Source organism: Dermacentor andersoni, chromosome 1 (genome assembly GCF_023375885.2).
Source record: "Dermacentor andersoni chromosome 1, qqDerAnde1_hic_scaffold, whole genome shotgun sequence".
NCBI lineage: Eukaryota > Metazoa > Arthropoda > Arachnida > Ixodida > Ixodidae > Dermacentor > Dermacentor andersoni.
This window is the reverse complement of record NC_092814.1, coordinates 259,543,551-259,563,019: the sequence shown is the minus strand read 5'-3', so window position 1 is coordinate 259,563,019 and position 19,469 is coordinate 259,543,551. Positions and strand designations below refer to the sequence as shown.

Here is a 19,469-nt window from a genome sequence, read left to right as displayed (position 1 = left end):
TAAAGACGGTTCCAATTTTGCTGAGAGATGCTACCATCCTGAAAACGCTGAGCTGTTGACAGGCACATGGTCTAAATGTCAGGAACAGGCGCGTCGATCCGATGCATCAAAACCGTGATTGCGCAGAAATGTTTTATACCTGCCCTTTTGTTTCGTGGCTGTCTCTTATTCGTCTTCAATTGACTTCTTGCATGCTGCGCATTTCACGCACCGCGGTTGTATTGTGCGTCGTTTGTATCGATTATTAGGCCGTCAAGTAAACATTCTTGCTATCGTCCCAAATATTTTTCTTTCTTCTTTTCAGAGGGAAGGATGCGCTTCCTTCAAGTTCACTGAAAAATTAATAAGTCCATCTGTATAGGACTACTGCGCATGTTATAAACTAGCCCTGGACCCCGTTTTCTATTACGCCCTTTTAAATGCTGAGGATGCCAGCACTTGTAAACACTGGCAACCCGGTGGCTTTCATCGCTTTGTGGAACTATCAGTATATGAGCAATCTATCAGTTTTAGATACGTGTCCTGTATCTTGTGCTACCTGTTCCCAATTTATTCGTTTGTGAACTGTTTATATGTTGTCTCATCCCTCTGTCGGTTACTACCCGCACGCTGTCCTTGTAGGGTATAACCATAGGGACATTTCTCTGGTTCACGTCATTGCCTTTCATTCTTTTCCCTCATATCTCTGTCTGTTCATTATTCTGTTCTGAATTGATGCTGACCTTTCTATATATTACAGAGTCTACTTGGTGGTATTAGTGGTAGAAGCATTTGCGTAGGATGTTTTTTTTTTCAATTTTTTGGATGTGGTTGCATTGGTGACATCATGCTGATTTGTGGATGCGCCCCACATACTCAAGGTTCTCCGTCGTATTTTCTTCCAACCACAGCAAAGCAGTGCAGCAGCTCAACCTGCTGTATTTCCAGCCGTTCACACACTTCGGCCCCTTCTGTGTGGGCTTGATGTGCGGGTACTACCTCGTCAAGAACAAGACAATCACTATGAGCAAGGTAAGGGTTTTCGTTCTCTTATGAATGCCAAGAGTTGTTTCATGTCAGGCCTCATTTTGGAATATGCAAACTGTAGTCAATATTACGCAGCGACGAAACTAATTGTGCTGTTTGAGAACCTTATGCGACACTGTTGCTTCTGTACACTTATTCAGCGCATACTTCTGATGATGAAGTGGCAGCTCGATGTAGTGACGTCGAAACACAAGAGCTGTGGGAAAGGCGGTGTTCTCGTAATGATGCCAGGATTCTAGTATGCTTCGTTAGAACATGTGCAAGGTGCCCCGCTGCAAAGAAAAAAAAAGAAACTACGCATCAGCGGCCTAAAATTACAATTTCTTCTAAATCAGAACACAAGACGGCACGTCAAGTGGATATACAAGTAGCGTTTCTTTTCCAGATAACTGAAATTTAGTAGTTTCATTCCATGTGTTCGCGATGTGTAGCGCAGCGTTTGTATCTTATTTCTGTTTATTTATTTCTATTTATTCCTTTCATGCAACCTTCGTTCGATGGAATGAAACAACGTATAAACCTTATTAGCACAATGACTGTGGCGTCGCGGATTCAGTGAGATTTGTAAAACAGGACATTCTCTTACCCTCTGGACCATTCAGGAATATGTGCCGCGTTCTGTGAGAACGTGGGCAAGTGTCAAATAAGACGCCATATATGGTCTTGATTTAACTCCCGTCTTCAGTTTTGTTAGGGCTTACACGTACGCGAGCGTTTATATGGATCGGCTCGCTCCACGTATAGGCGCTAATGTTATAACCACACTTTCGGGAAGAAAAGCGCGCCTGGAGGTCCGCCGCATAGTCATAGAGGTCGACGCCTATGCGGCGTTTTTTGCCGCGGCAGTGAAGCGACAGGTTTGGTGTTGGCGCGCTCTCTCCACTGCGATCGGCGCCTATGCCAAGCTACGTCTAGAGAGGCGATAGTTTGGTGGGTCGCGTGACAAAATACACCGCATTTCGTTGGCGTCTTTGTTCCGGGGCAACGCCGGCTATACGCCGTGCTCCTTTTTTTTTTCTGCCAGTGTGTACGTACTACCGTTATCCAAAACGTCTCTACACACACGCAGATTGCTCACGCGGCAACAGACAATCGGAACAGAGAAGCCACCTCTGCTCCCAAGGTGGCCAAGCGGTGCACAGAGCGGTGTCTCCACACTGTTGTACGCTGAATTAACAATAAAGGAAACGAAATCTACGCAGCATTTTGCCTATTCAGAGCGCTTAAGCTATGAACTAAGAGAGTCGTAAAAACGCCCGGATAAGACACACGAATGCCTGCTTCAATCTGTGGGACGCCCATTCGCAGGTTACCCTGTGGTTAGGCTGGCTGTGTGCGCTGCTGTGTGGCCTGGTGTCCCTGTGGGGCGTGTACCCGTTCCGAGCGGGCTTCGACGTGCACCCGGCCCTGGTGGCCTGCTACGCCGCCTTGCACAGGACCATCTGGTGCACTGCCATCGCCTGGCTTACCGTCGCCTGCCACGTTGGACACGGAGGTGCGCGCTTTCTTGCCGCCGATGCACTTGACGAGCCACAATGAATATGCACGACGTATTGATGAGAAATCGAGAAGCTACAGGTTGCTACAGCCATTGCAGCCCTTTTTACAGGGCAGTGCAAGTTTCATACGCCGACAACTGTGCTTTAGTTGTTCGGATATCGTTGCGGCTATATGTGCCCAAATGTATTGTTCATTCTCCTTTTTTTTTTCTCCTGAAACCATTTCTCTATTTCTACACTTCGAGAATATGTCTGATGGCATTATATATATTGCTCAGCTCCCATTGTAATTTAGTTAGCCGAACTCTCACGAAATTGTTCTGTCTTGAATGAGATATATGCATTTACTAAGAATAATAGATCATTAAAATTTAATTAAATTATGGGGTTTTACGTGCCAGAACCACGATCTGATTTTGAAGCACGCCGTAGGGGAGGACTCCGGATTAATTTTGACTACTTTGGTTTCTTTAACATGCACCTAATACTAAGTACGGGGGTGTTTCTGCATTTCGCACTCTTCGAAATACGGCTGCCATATCGGGAATGTGATCCCGCGACCTCGTGCTTAGCAGCGCAACGCCAAAGCCACTAAGCAACCACGGCGGGTACAAATAAATAATACATCAATATTCAGCGCAATTTCAGGAATGCATGGAAAATATGAATGGTGTTGGTAGGGTTTAAATGGTAGCAAGATTGTGAGGCAAAACTCCATGCTTTACCGTCCGTTACTGAAATGATCAAAAGACGAGAGTTAGAAAATCGATTTTAGGAGAGTTGAGCTTAAGAACACAAACTGAACTTTATCAAATTTTGCTACATTTATTGCAGTTGGTATACAACAAATGGACTGAATTGGCGAGTAAGATGTATCTTATTGGATTTTGTGCGAAATAAATAGCTGTATCCAGGTGTGCTTCGAAAGAGCCAGTGTGTAATAGCGCTCGATTCATGTGGTCTATTTAGGCAGCACGTGCTGTTTAACCTTTCAATCTCATATGCAGAAGAAAAGCGGCAAAATGATCTTCTCTGTGCTCTACGAAGGTGCGATGTCTTCTCAATAATCGCAATTGACATGGCCAGCAGTAGGAACAACGGGAAGCAAGTCACTTCAAGGCTAGCACTGTGCCGACTATGCTGGGCAATATGATCGGTATATTCTTACGGCGCCGCGTTTTTGTAATCATTCCGCCTAGATCAGTCAATAGCACGAGCGTTTTTTTTTTCATTTTCCCTTTTAGATGTCCGCCGGCGGAATATCACAGTGCTTTTCCAGAATTTCAGAAAGATAAATGTCGCGCTGCTCCGCGATGATTTCAACTCCTGACACACAAATTGCTAGCCGAAGATTCTACCTCTCAACCTCTGTGCCGATGCTGCAGCAAATAGTGCACCTGGACGATACTGCGCCTGGCCTCTTGAGCGCTTGTTAAAGCATTTGGTTGCACCATGCTATGCAGCTTGTCCATAAACTAGCGCCGAGGTGTCAGAACGTAAACGAAGCCAGTGGCAAGACGGGAAAGGCAGGATAGGAAAGAGGAGGCAGAAAAATTCGGCTCCCTCAGTTTTCATAATGATGATTTCTAATGGCACGTACTCTGAAATGCCGTTGGCGCTAAATAGTTATCTAGCCTACTTTACTTAGGTTTTACTATAGCTAATGCAGCTTAGCATCCTGCCTATCTCTACATCATCATGTAAATTTACCTATGCATGTAACACCTTTTATCACTGGGGAGCGCCACCTACAAAAACGAACACGACTTGCACCAGCACTCACTAAAGGTTTCTTCTCGAAAGCAGATTGCCCGCGCGCATCTTCGAATGTTTGCTCCAACCGACGCCACACGAAACTGTGCAATTCTTGCTGCGCACAATACGCCATCTATATCGTGCCGTATATTGCGCCAGCTATCGCGTCACTGCTTCGCATTGCAAGAGCCGAAAGGGAAGTCTTTTTTCTTTTTCATTTCGCGCGTTAATATAAGGCGTAAGTTATGGTGAAGCCTTATTTTTCATCCTTTAAAAGCGACGCTTTCAGACGTGTGGTGTCGTGTCGTTCGAGCGAATTAAGGTAAACTGCTGCTCGTGCACACTGCTGTGGAAGCGGGAAGTGGCACTTTCCTCCCGGAAGCGGGAAGTTCTTCCAACTTTCAGTGTTTGACCACCTTGTCGCCGCTTGCCGTTTTGTCGCTTTGCGTTCGGCATCTCATGCTGTGTTCTTGCGTCGACGTCTGGCGTATCTGGGTTACCCATTGTCTGTCTTCAGGGCGCGCCTTTGGAGCAAACTTTGTTCATCTTCCTACTCTTCGCGCCTACGTAAATGGCAACCTCGCGTTAACCTTTCTTTGTGTATATTTTCTTGCCTGCATTTCGGAATAGTCTCCACTCGGCTGCATTGAGGTTATTCTTTGATTTTTGTACGAATTTCCAGCATACGTGTGATAGGCGGAGTGCGACTTCGTCTAATAATCGTTATGCTTAACATTACACTGATCAAACGTAGATACTCATTGCCCGAGTAGGAAGAAAATTGACGGGTCTTGCGAATAAAGCGAGCAACATTAAAAATTTTTCGAAGGTTAAACTACTAGTTAAATAAATAGCTCATTAAAATTGAAAATGGGAAATTACAAGAATTATCCGAGTACAAGATCTCTCAGGTAGTCTAATTATTGGAGCACCGCTTTTCACAAAAGCGTCTTTGGACTTATATTTTGTGTTTTTTTTTTTTGCTTTTTTTTTCCGCTCCGCGAAATTCGGGCAGATATAGGTGGAGTATCGTTCGATTGACCTAAATAAAAGCCCCAACTGCACCTTCCGATTCTCACTGAGGTCCTCGTTGAGTTCTTCACTGTACTAGAAATTCGCTGACATCGATTCAAAATAATTTACTGACTCAACAGCGATGACACGCTCTTTGTACACGACGAGTTTGGTTTCATTCCCCGAGATCTATAAGCCTTCCTCGGGCCTTTCTTGTCTAGCAGCTGCGCCGCAATTAGACCTGGGAGTGTGAGCCAGCTTCGCTCACGGCTGTGGTGCTAGCTGACACTCTCGGGGCTAATATTTTACGCATACAGAAAAGCACCCAGGAAAGTTGACGAGAGCGCGGTCGCCGCGGTGTGCTGAATATCGGTAGAGCACCGCACGCGCAATGCGGAAGATGCGAGTTCCACTCCCACCTGCGGCAAGTTCGTTATCATTTCGTGCACTTTCATATCTCGTATACTTATTATTTCTACCTTAACAGTTAAAAATAACGGTTAAGTGGCCCCATGTTTTCTCGGACTTCATTGTCTTATCGATCAAGTAAGTTAAGGAAGAGTTAGCAAAATGAACTTAAAGATATATTTGTGCACAATGAAAAAAGAATGTTCATGATTAGCATGAACAATGCCCATCAACATACAGGGGGCGACCGTTTGCGTAAAACGTTTTGTAGTTCTCGAATTCATGGCGACATTTAGTTGGGACAGCCGGTGTGCGATGGTCAGTGGTCGGAGAACACAGCAAATATTTTACATCGCCGCTACGCAAATGAGCCTTTCCGGAAGGCAGGGAAAAACAAAACAGGCCGTCTGCATCTTGAAAATACTGTGCGGCAAGTTCTATCAAGCGTCTTTCGCATATTACATTCGCATATAGAATTCGGATGTAGAAGTCGTCGACCCGCCACGGTAGCTCACTGGCCATGGCGTTGCGTTGATCAGCTCGAAGTGGCGGGTTCGATCTCGGCCGCGGCGGCGGTGTTTCGAAAAAAATTCAAATGCAAAAAAAAAAAATGCTTGCGTACCTGATTTAGGGGCGCGTGAAAGAACCCGAGGGGGGTAAAAAATTAATCCAAAGTCGCGCCACTAAGCCATGCCTCATAATCAGATCGTGGTTCTGGCACCTTAGACCCCCGTAACTTAATTACCGAAGTTGTTTTCTTCGAAACTTCAACAACATGATTCCGAAAAGACGAAGAAACATGGACCTGAAATGAACCCAAATATGGACGCTGAAAAATATACTATATTTCTCTTCGGCTAAACAAGAAATATACATAGCCCCTCTATAGAGGGCTGTGAAGGCGCTCAGTGATGTTTATTCGTCGTCAGAGAGCTCAAGAACTAACATAGTGATCATAATAAATTGGGTCACATAAAAATCAATAAAGCCTTCAAAGCACAAGTTAAAAAAATAGATGCTGTGGAAATAACATAGAAACGATCCCTTTCGGCTGTGCCACTCGCCCCTACGATTACCAGTACGCATATAAAAATAACAGAAGCTGTATACAGCAAACAATGAAATATATTACACCGAGAATGGTACTGTCGTCTTACCTATGTAAGAGTTTCGGACATTAACGGTGAATTTCGAAGCTAATGACCAAATGACCAAAACGGGAACTTGCCACGGAAGTGCAAACAGGTGCGTAAGGCAGTGTAAAGTGCGCTTAGGAGACGTGCTGCGAACTTATAAGGATCAAACAAGTTTCTGGGAAAACTATTAAATGAAGAAGAAACTAACAAGAGATATTCAAGGGATGCGATGACTCCAATCAAGGCGAGTGAACATATTGGAGGGATGCCTAGTGGTGCAACAGGCGAACTGAACCCGATGTCCCAGATTCCTGAGGACTGTGCTGTGCAACCTTAATTTGTTCATAAAAAAATATGTTCACCCAAGTAATGTCGCAACACGTGACCTGCTTTTGTCTGAGTATGGTTGTGCTGAGACGCTTGATAGTTAAAAAAAAGACTTAGTTTGAGCTTCTGTGGGCTCCCTGTTGGGCATGCGGGTGAAATCAAGTGTGCCTGACGTGGGTGTGCTATTATACGTATTATTTGACGAGTGTAGTTTGCATTACGGATCTATGTTTTGCGCATGTCATTGTTGTATTGCTGCATATATGTAATTTGTGTTTTGCACGCGTAGTTTGTTTCATTGAATTCTTATGTAATTTGTGCAATTCCCATGTTACCATTAGACAATCTGTTAAAGTTGGACTAAAGAATCACGGTTCAAGAAAAGATTATAACACCTGCGGTGTTTGGTAGTCGGAGGTAGGTCCTAAATTAGTATACCGTAGGTATACTACTAGAATACTACCCTAGGTAATAGTATCTGGCACCGAGCTTCTTAAATCTTTCTTTTTATTTGAACAGCTTCGTTAACGTTAGCTGGGACACATGGTATAGCATATTGTTAGGAAAGAAGCAGAGGTCAAAGTCACAAAGCCTTCTTGGTTTGCTTAACTGCTGTTTCCCATTGGCCGATCGACTTCGCTGATTGTATGCCCTCATGATGATTTGCTGGAATCTGCTCATAAGAACAGTTTTAGCATAAACACTTTTTTTGTGAATACGAGCTCAGGCCACTGACCATAGTTTCGAGATCGGTACGTATTCCTCTTCAGACACTAGTGTTCACAGTATGTGATCAATATATATGATTTTATCATATATATGATCATATGATCATATGTAAAGTGAAGGCAGCCGGCCAACACTCACAAACGAAACCTTTGTGGATTCGGCCCCTGCCTAAGAATAGTTTTACCTAACCAGACGGTATTCAGTCAAACTATCGACTACATTTCTATGCTGGACGCCGTAGAAATCTTTTGCCTGATGTTCTCTTTCCCATGTTTTATTGTTTCATGAGTGTGTGGCTGATGCCCGCATAATTTCTTTCTGTTTACTCCTCAAACTTCTTTCTTGCGCTTATTATAAGGTATACTTATGCTAGCCGCTGATATATATGGGGTGTTACTTGCCTTGTCTTGTTATTTTTCTTTAATTTTCCATATTTATCGAAGTCTTGCTGCAACCGTTTTTTTTTGTGATAATGGCGTATCACATCTCACACACATCATCCCTTATTAATGTCTCTAGGTACCTGTAAGGTATCTTTAAATAAATGAACAAATGAATATGCAAGACAACTGAAAACGCAGTAACGATGCAAACTCTTTTGCGACTGCTTGCGAACTGAGCACCCATTCTCTCTCGTTTTCTTTACACGACATTACAGGACTCCTCAACACGACTCTGGCATGGGGCGGCCTGGTGCCGCTCAGCACCCTCTCCTATCTCATCTACCTGATCCACCCACTGGTCATCTACATGCATGTCGCCACGGCCAGAGAAATTGTCAACCTTGATCAGTTCAGCATGGTACGTTGAGTGATTGTATCTACCTTCACATCATATGTGCAGTCGTTCGCTTTTGTAGAACCTGAAACACAGTTTCCGAGTGCTTTAATTGGCTGCCGAACGCGACAAAAAGTATATGATAAGGTAGTGCTGCCAACGCTAGGAACACTTCCCTAGATCTAGGGATTTTAGGCCAAGTTTAGGGAAATAAGGACATTTGTTCAAATCTAGGAAAATTTCGTGCTGAGGCATTGAAACATTAGAAAGGATGACGTTACGGCTTTTTTTCGATTTCCGTCACCACAGATTACCGTCATACTTCGCACACAAGCTGTGACTTGATCGTACTCGGCGCAGCGAATACACATCGCCAAGTAAACGACAGTGTGCGGATGCCTTGGTTTCTTTAACGGAGTACTGCGACTGCGATATTGCCGTTCGTACCTCTAGCTGCGCTGTAGAGTTCTGCACATACTAAACAAAATATTTATCTGTTATCGGCGAAACAAACGTATTCCGCAACACCAAACAAAGCACGGACGGATCTGGGCATAAGCTAGATGACACATACCAGGTGTTTTTCTTTAGCTGCACCAAAATTTTAAAAGTCACTTTTGGCAGATAGCACAATCCTAACAGAGCACAATCCTAACACTTGAATTAAATTACTCCATGAGGTGGGCAATGGTTCTAAAGGAAATCAAAATGCCTAATTGAACAGTTAACATAATTACCCTGACTAACGATTCAATAAATATTTTGTGGCACAGATTACAATTTACGAATTGTAGCCGGTGAGTTCGCAAGGCGTATCCACGAACGAATTCTAAGAATGACACCAATTTCGAGATATACAATTTTCGAAGTGTGACAAAATGCGACATTAACTGTGACATTACAGTTACTTTTGTGATTAATTGCAAAACACAGCGTTTTCTAAAGGTGAGTGGAACAATATTGGAATTTTATCGGAAATGTCACGGCGCTAATACGTCACCGGTGCCATTCTCAGAATTCGTTCAAAGTCGATATGCCTTGCAAACTCACTAGCCACAATTCGTAAATTGCAGTATGCACTGCAAACTATTCACTAAACACTTAAATAGTGAAACTTAGTAATTAGCCAATTACGCATCTGATTGCTCGTCGAAGTAATGTCCTCCTGATAGTTTAATTTAGTTCCAGGGTTAGAATTGTGGTATCTGCCATAGAGTTTCCTGCAAAAATTACTAGAGGGAACTCTGGCGCTGCAGTCGTTGTACCTGCATGGGAGTTATGGGAAGTACATGGATTTGTGTTATCTTCATGCTTGTGGATTCAGACGTTTTCGTGGCTTTGTATATTACGCTATATCAATGTTATTGTAGTAAATTTCAGCGCAATCTATACTCTTCGAAGTGCAGACGACGCCGGGAACACGCACAATTGCTATTAATTGCAACGATTTAGCTTGTCCAGGAGGCCAAATCGAAACGCGCCAAGCGTCTCACAGCACTGGCATGCCCGCGATAAATTCATAAGGGCGTTTCATTCGCTTGTCGATACATGCATCCGTGGCTTAATGGTTTCTATATCAGATCTTTGTGCTAGAGTTCCTGTGTTCGAATCCTGTCGTCGGACAATTTTAATGATGTTTATTTAATCGTTTATTACGCAATACACTGTCGAAAATGACGAATTTACAATGTCGTTTGAAGCCAAAAGGACGAAGTTTAGGCAAATCCATGTACTTCCCATGCTAGTACAACCGCTCCCATTGTAGATCCTGTAGACACTAGCGCCAGAGCTCCCTCTAGTAATGTTTGCAGGAAACCCTATGGTATGTGCCACAGGCGATTATTGAAAAATTTGCTGCAAAAAACACCATCACCCTAGATATAGCGCCGTTCACGGCAATGCGGTGATATTGCTAAACGGCTGGCTATGCAGGCTTAAAAAAAATTTACCGGGAACCTCCCATAGGCAGAGCAAGCTTGGACTTAGTTCCAGCGGTCATAGGTTTGGGCGATTTTTGCTTTGGAGAAAGGATGAAAAATGACCACGTGTCTGCGTGCTTCCTTGCAAATGACCTGTAAGCGCGTAAATGCGGGGGTGCTACGTCAGTACAGGGTAGGAAAAGAAGTATGTTCACATCTTTTACATTGGTGTCACGAAGTGCCTCACTCTTTTGACATTGGCAATTCTTTAAGGGACGTCCGGCGGACAACTTCCTTTGAATTCGAATACAGTTCCGTGTAATATCGGCACTTAGCTCTACGTGCACAAAACAAGTTTGGACAACCAAGTATAAACGTGCTGACGCGTTCTTCTGTGAGCAGCATGACTTAAACAGGAGGCATTCTTGTTAGTCTAACAACTTGCACTGCGACATCATTTCAAGTAGGGTACACTTACTCCATTACTTGAATATTTTAAAGTGAGCGTAGAAAAACATTTAGGGGATAAAATTTGTAGTCTATTTTTATAATGCTAGCAGAAATTATATTTGCATAAATAATATTGACAAACTAATTATCCACCACATCTGGCACAAATCTAGGAAATTCTGTGGAACTTTTGTATCTAAGTTAGGGGATCAACTGGCTTTTGGTGGTTGGTAGCACTGTGACAAGTGCACTTGCAAGGAAACTGGGTGTTCCTTTTTTATGTGACGCTTCTTTTGTATATATTGCGTTATTATGTGACCTTAAGATTGACTCAGTTTGACTTACTTTTGCAAGTTTGAATGCGTTTTATGCGATTTTTCCCTTGCCGTTTTCTATTCAAGAAAATAACTAAGCGTCATGTTTATAGCGCATTTTTTCTTTGTGAGGAACGGGACCTTTCTGTTATTTCGTTATTTTTGTATATTATATTGTAATTAGTGCAACCTGCGGGTTCTCGTGTTTTTTTTATATTTTGTTGTTTGGCTGTTCCTGTGCATTTTTCTGTTTCCGTTCCGTACCAAGTGGCGTACTCTATTCTTTGTCGTTGCTTTACTTTAGTTTTTGTGCACTGGTCATCTTGTTCTTTCTTTCCTCTTCACTTCTCTTCTTCAACTTCTGTTTCTATTACCTGCTTCGTATCCAAGCGCGCTGTGCCGCTTTCGGTGGCAGTTGCCGGGCTGCTTTTTACTTTATTTCCTGCTCTGTTTATTGTAGGTATGTTTCATATGGAATATATGAATAATAATAATAATAATAATCTCTTCCCGTGACCTTTCATTGGATGTAATTTTATGGGAAAAAGAGTAGCCTGCGCCACTTAGGACGTCGATATCTCCTAAACGTCTTGTATTAAAGAACTGCCGTTTCCTATCTAGCCAGTAATGTGACCACTACCATCGTTCGGCATAAAATTATGCAGACATTTCCACCACTGATAGCGACTGATGAGCGGTAAAGTCGCACATCAGTTAAACTTTGCAACTGCCCCCAAGAAATGTCGTCAATGTTTCCTAAAAAAAAAGATGTCGAGAGACGTTGGCATTTTTGTCGAAGTCGGTTACTCGATTAGCCCAGCGAATGCGAAATATGTTAAGCCGCAAGCTCGACAGCAGAGTGAGACTTTTGCCCACGTATCGAGATGGCTGCCGGGTCGCAGAACAAATGCTTCTCGGCGCCCTTCTAACTTCTAAAAGAAGAAAAAAACAAAAACGAGCTGTATTATCTTTGCGTTTAATACGAAGCTAAAACGTGAAATGTACGCAATACTTCTCTGTGACATTTGTGCCAAAAGTGCGAGTGGTGGGAATGCATTAACTTAAAGCTTTTAGTTGTCATTCATAAGTTATTTTAGCACTGCAACGACAGTTACGTTTCTGTCGTTTATAATGTCGTTGCTGTTTTCGCTTTCAGAAATGCGGTGGGTTAGCGTTTCTTTGTTATTTTACAGTATTACAGGCTGCGCTCTTGGAACACACGCAGCAATTCTGCCAATTAGCGATGTATGACGTGCGAAAACCTGCCACTTGAGGAGTGAAGCAGAATACGGTGATGCAGCGCATGGTCACAGCCGCTATATTTCACGGTCTAGAGATAAAGGCGCTATATTTCGGACACAGAGGACCCACGATCGAATCTGAGGCACGCCACAAAATATTATTTTCTTTATCCTTTCGATTTTTTTTTTCATATTTCGGCCAAGGAGTTGATGATTCTCTCATAATCTCATTTTAGCATCAGACTTTCACATCGGTTTCAGGATTCAGAAGTGGACAGTGGCAGGAACCTCAATGGAGGCTTGAAAGGGTTGTAGGTTTGGTTGATGGTTTCAAGTTAAGTGCATGCTTTATTAAAGGAATGAGCTTATCGGTGTGTATGAACTTCGGCTTGCAGTTTACGCATGCTGGATGTTCTAAGTTAAGCATTATATAATTTACTAAAGAGGAAGCTCTAACGGGGCAAGGAAACTGCACAAGCGCAGCCTGGCCATTTCGCCAGGAATGCGATATTCGATTACGAAAACTCTTCAATGTTACAATAATCAGGAAGAAAGGCGGTAGTAAATATTTAATTGCAAATTTTAATCAGTTTTTAATTCAAGCGTTCGAGGCTACAGCTATCGAGAAGGCAAACATACATGTATTGTGTAATGAACCTGGACCCTCTGTTATGGCTGCAGTGCCAACTAGTCTCTCCCTCTGCGAAGAAATTGCTGTGCCACTTATGACAGGGAGGGAAGTTTACGATTGCTAATGCCTACCCTACTGGAATGGCCGATAGCCCTACCTGCAACACCTGTAGATGCGAAGAAACCACCGAGCCTGTGTGTTGCACCTGTTCTCAGTACAACGTCCAATGCGTTTCCCTCCTGACAACCTTTAACCGGATGGACTCCAGACCATTTTCTTAGTCAAAAATACTGGGACCGTGGCCACATTTGTTCCTGGCGCAAAAAAAGCAAGTCGTGCACTAGAATAATTATTGAAGTGCACTGCAGAGCCAAAATTAAGACCAAATGCAGTGTATACACCAAACACTCGGAAATAGCGGAGGAAGTAACGATTGCGCTGGCCCTCACAGAACAGGAATGCGTAGTCGTACTAAGTGACTCGCAAACGGCAGTAAAGAATTATGCCAAAGGTAGAATTTCCAAGGAAGCCCTGTCCATTCTGGCCAAAGCGGGCAGATCCAAAACCGCGAGCTCGAGGATCATATGGTTCCCCGCGCACGTCACCACGGAAGGCGACGCGCTCCCGAACCTAAGAAAATACAGTCCACCACACCCTGACCTATCCAGGCAGGACTCTTATGACTGGCGCCGAATACAGACGCACACATTTCCAAACCTTTATTTGAAAAATGCCATTCACCCAACGCTGAACAGCGCTCGCTGTCCTTGGTGCGGAGGCCGGCCAACTCTCGCCCACATTACGTGGGACTGCCAGAACAGGCCACCCAAAATTAATACACCAAAAATAGCCGGCAAACTTTCCGGAAGGGAGCAGTGGGAGACTTGGCTCGCCAGCGAGGATCGGGAGATGCAACTAGCGCTCCTCGACCAAGCACGGCGGACCGCTCAAGCCAGTGGGGCCCTGGACTAGGGGCTCCACCCACTCGCTTTCTGCATTTTTTTTAATAAGCGTTTTGATATATATATATATATAAACGAGACGGCGCACCGGACGGCGCGAGACATGACCCGCCGCGCCGAACAGGGCAACGTCTCTCGCACGATAGCGAACGCTTCTCGAGCAGTACGGGACAGGCTCACCAGATACAACGACATAACCAGTGCATATTTGAACGCCAGAAGGATACACCCAACGCCGAGTCCCAAATTGAACAGGAGGCAGGCCGTCGTCTGGCGACAACTCCAGACGAACACCTTCCCTAATCCATTCCGTCTGAAACGTATCTTCCCAGATAAGCAGCAGGACGACACGTGCAAATTGTGCCAGGAAGGACCAGCAACACTCAAACACATGCTGTGGGAGGGCAATGTAGTTATAGGAGGGATGGCAGTTACTCCGGAGACCCTGTCGTCGAGGTGGGCCGCCGCTCTGCGCAGCTCAGACCTCGGAATCCAGATGTGGGCAGTGCAGGAAGCCCGTGAGGCGGCGTTGAGGCAGGGCCTTGACGTTCCCCCGTGGGAGACCTGAGCCCGGGTCGCGTTAAACCTTGCCGGACGTACAAGAAAGTTGTATCCATCCATCCATCCATTTATCCAACACTGGCCCGACTGACCACTTACAGTCCTCGCCTGAATCTTTCGTGGTGTTCGCAGTTTTCACTCTATCCCTCCTTTACTGTTTCCATTTCCCTTTGCCTTATCTCCCGTATGGGGCCAAAAACAGGTCGCTGGTCTGGTTAACCTCTCTGCCTTTCTTATTTTAAATTCTTTTTATCTAACTCCTCCAGCAGAAGCCATAAAGTATAAAGCAAAATTCGGGGTAGTATTGCCTGACTTAGAACGGCGCCTCTTGCCTTCTTGAACGCGTACTATTATGACCGTATCGCGGCTAGGTATCGTCTGATCAGCATCAAGTGTTAACGAAAACAACGGGTCACCCACACATCAATCAGATTGAAAAAAAAATAAGGAGGGGAGGGGACGTGGTATTTGCTACGCAATTCGGTTTTCGTTCACGCGTGCGTAATGAGACGATACGAAGACATACTTACGCTCTGGGCATTTCAAAAGTTGCTTTCATTAGCGGCATAGTTACCACCTTTATAACCCACGTTTCACATCCCTCCTCCCCTTCCCTGCCAGTGTAGAACAGTATACTGAGCACCATCCGTGTTAACCTTTCTGGATTTCGTTATCTTTCTCGCCAAAATAACAAATTATTTCAATTTTGTTTCCCTTTTTCACTTTAGGTATGGCTGGCAATGTACAGAAAGTAGTTTGATGAATTTTCCTAATCGCACTTCTTGCACAATTGGCACCTGTATAGATTGTGCTCGCGTGGCCAAACGATAGAGCTTCATGATTACAGCTTGCGTAGCTGATGTACAGCTTTCTCTACCAAACTTCCAAAGCTTTACTTTGAACACTTTGTAATATTACGCCCATTTGTTCCGCTGTTTTTAATCGTGCCGGTATATCATGGCATTCTTTCTTTTTTTTCGCCATGCAGTGTTACAGTTTCTTGGGGCACACGACAGTCTCCGTGCTGCTAGCGTACGTGGCACACGTGACGGTGGAGCTTCCGTTCGCCAATCTCAAGGCACTGCTGATGCAGCGCCGGCGAGCTTCGCTGGCGCTGGCCGCCAAGGGACACCAGGCGCCATTGCAGGCGGTCGTGTGTGGATCCGCTAACGGGCACCGAGCGGCCGCAGCGCCGCAGCCCGGGCTCGGACACGTTAACTGTATAACGTAGGCGCCACGCTCACCTCCATGGCTGTATAGGTGCCGTCGTTGACTTCATCGTCGCCGTAGTCGAGGGAGCACTTGTGTACATCGAGGGAACGCCGACTTCAAAAGTCGCGAAAGAATGTGTGCTACATGAGGGGAAAAGAAAAGCGGTGTGCATGGAGCCGTATGAGAGTTGGAGGAGTGCTTGCGTCTTCACATTGAACCATGACTGTCAATAAGCTGTCTCGTTTTGAACGTACCTGTCGCACCGCCACCGTCTAAAAGATATCACGGATCCTTCACAGAACGGCACGCGGATTTGATGGACGACAAAAAGAAAAAGAAATATATCTGTGCTCTGTCATATGATACTCTCTGCTCAATCCTACTGAGGACCAACGAAGGATTATCTCTCAAGCGGCTAGAACACTGCTGTTGAATATTTGCTCTTGCACGGAGTCTATTGCTTTCCATAACGCGAATAACTGCCCTCTTTCAGTCCCCATTGTGATATCTGTGTAAGCTCGTGGTAAGAGCAGTCGCTGCCTTCTCCTACATTGCCATGTAATGTACCGTTGAGCCTAGAGAAAGGAAAGCCAGGTTGTAGCTCAAAACATTGCAATTAGCGACATCCACAGCGTTAAACAGAAAGCACGAGGCTTTCATCCGCATAAAGATGAGCGATTGCAGACAGTATTTTCTACACTAGGCGGTCACTTGGTTTACTTGTAATCGCACCGATTATTTACTGGTATTTGAACTATATTTTAGCTGCACGATGATGCCCTTCAACCAATCTTTTCAACTCGACTGTTCCAAGTCGGCAGCATGGGGAAACGCAAGTGACGCTGCCTGCCCCTCGTATAACGACTATATCGTATTTGTGCCCGTTTGTATGCATGGTGCCGCATGATCCCGTTTTGCCACGAAAGAAAAAGACTGGGCTCGTTGTACGGTCTACGTGACCACCGTGGTATTTGTGTGTGACAAAGATGGGAACAGGAAATGCAGGGAGTGGTTAGCCAGGGGTGGGTATCCGGTTGGCTACTGGCACTGAAGAGGATGGAAAAGGAAATTTAGGAAGCCGAGATGATTACACTTTGTCAATATACGTCCTAGGTAAGATGTGTTTACTTGATGCTCACACTGTTCAGGTATTGCAGTAGGCTGTACTATAAGGGAAGACACTACGTATACAATGCAATATTCGGGAGAAGTGTCACAATCTGTTCATCACCGATGAAACTGCACGCATAAGGTTGTTGCATAACAGACGGAAGACCATCAAGCAGGCATCGTCATCCTATGTTCTCTCGGGAAAACTGTTACGCATGAATTGTTTTATTATTATTATTATTATTATTATTATTATTATTATTATTATTATCATCATTTGCCGAAAATCACCTTGAGACTGTCTTATGCCCGACATTTGTGATTAAGCATATTTGTTTCGATTCATTGTCCAGGGGTCTGCAGGTGAATTTGTACGTGATTTTGATGGTCCTCATCTGCTTTTTTGTTATTGAGCAAATAAATTTTCTTTCCTGGCACTGGTGGATAACAGTGCAGTGGCTTTGCATCTGGCGGCACATAAAATTCTTAGAATTCTATGTGCCGTTTTATTCTTAGATCCCCAGCGATGGCTGGATACAAAGGTAAGGGAAGCTGATAGTAATCTCTATAAATAAGTACATTTGTGTATATACTTTCATGACGTCTAACGTCGTGCACCGAATATATTTCTAAATGGAAATAAAACAGAAATGTCATGTCTCTGAGGCTTTTGCTTTTACCTCAGTATTATACAAGCTAATAGTTTTCTTTTGTCGGCTGTGACTCATTCCCTATTTCTGGTGTCCTTAATGAAAAAAATTATTTACCCACCATCTCATCAATTTCATTTTCATTTCATTTATTGATACTGTTAGGCCAACTTTGGGCTGTTACAGGAGTGGTAGGTGGCAATACAAGCAACAATATATTTACAGCATAAAGAAAACAAAGTACATTTTGGGGAATGCACTGATAGTAATACCATGGCAAATACAGCATGTAATACAATATCCAGGTGATTGCAGTATTAACATTTGGCCGAGTTATGGTATGCGTACACATGTGCTTTTGACTTTTTCAAGAAAGGCGCGTATAGATGACGTCCTTATTATTGAGTCTGATAATAGATTCCATTGATTTATTGCTCTCGGAAAGAAGCTGTATTTAAAACAATCATTGCGAGTAGTAGTAGGAGGGATATACATACTGTGGCGATGACGAAAATATTGAGGGTCTCAAATGATAAAATTCTACAGCATCTTTGAATAATTTCTGCAAGCTTTTCGAGAGAGAGAGAGAGAGAGAGAGAGAGAGAAAAGGGTGCTAGAAAGGCCAGGAGGTTAACCAGAGGTAGTTCCGGTCGGCTACCCTGCACGGGGGGAAGGGTTAAGGGGGATAAAAAGAGAAAGAGAGTGGAAGGGGGTGATAGAGAAAAAGAGAGACGAGCACGAACACACCGCGTACATTATAGAGCGGTAGGAGGCGGCGTTCTTAAAGTCTATCGTGAAGATCCGTAGACCGCAGGGACCTTAATAACGTGACAGCGCGAATGTTCTTTGGGAGCACTGACCAAAAGCTTTGAGTTCTTATAATGGAAGATTGTCCAACTGGTCCAGTACTACCCGCCGTGGTTGCTCAGTGGCTATAGTGTTGGGCTGCTGAGCACGAGGTCGCGGGATCGAATCCCGGCCACGGCGGCCGCATTTCGATGGGGGCGAAATGCGAAAACACCCGTGTGCTTAGATTTAGGTGCACGTTAAAGAACCCCAGGTGGTCGAAATTTCCGGATTCCTCCACTTTGTCGCGCCTTACTCTACCTTTGATATTACTCTACTTACGCCTACTCTACGCCTTATTACCTTATATATTTATTACTATTATATTACACCTTACTCTACCTTTGATGATATTGCCTTGCTTAGTAACTCAGGGGACCAATTGCAATGCAAGCTCACTGACCTGGAGAGGCAAAGCAGAAGGGTGGGTCTAAAAATTAATCTGCAGAAAATTAAAGTAATGTTTAACAGTCTCGGAAGAGAAGAGCAATTTACGATAGGTAGCGAGGCACTGGAAGTGGTAAGGGAATACATCTACTTAGGGCAGGTAGTGACCGCGGATCCGGATCATGAGACTGAAATAATCAGAAGAATAAGAATGGGCTGGGGTGCGTTTGGCAGGCATTCTCAGATCATGAACAGCAGGTTGCCATTATTCCTCAAGAGAAAAGTGTATAACAGCTGTGTCTTACCAGTACTCACGTACGGGGCAGAAACCTGGAGGCTTACGAAAAGGGCTCTACTTAAATTGAGGACGACGCAACGAGCTATGGAAAGAAGAATGATAGGTGCAACGTTAAAGGATACGAAAAGAGCAGGTTGGGTGAGGGAACAAACGCGAGTTGATGGCATCTTAGTTGAAATCAAGAAAAAGAAATGGGCATGGGCAGGACATGTAAGGA

The 19,469-nt window shown here is 44.3% G+C and overlaps 1 protein-coding gene across 2 annotated transcripts in view; it reads left to right on the top strand.

Annotated features, from left to right (window-relative positions):
* The window catches only part of LOC126548415 (nose resistant to fluoxetine protein 6-like), a 181,675-nt gene extending 164,167 nt beyond the window's left edge, over positions 1 to 17,508 (top strand). For both annotated transcript variants that reach the window (XM_055063702.2, XM_050196553.2), the window contains exons 13-16: positions 891 to 1,011; positions 2,335 to 2,521; positions 8,553 to 8,695; positions 15,738 to 17,508. In XM_055063702.2, coding sequence (XP_054919677.1) covers positions 891 to 1,011; positions 2,335 to 2,521; positions 8,553 to 8,695; positions 15,738 to 15,980 — 694 coding nt within the window. In that variant the 3' untranslated portion in view covers positions 15,981 to 17,508. The remainder of the gene's footprint in view (positions 1 to 890; positions 1,012 to 2,334; positions 2,522 to 8,552; positions 8,696 to 15,737) is intronic.
* Positions 17,509 to 19,469: the final 1,961 nt, after the last annotated feature.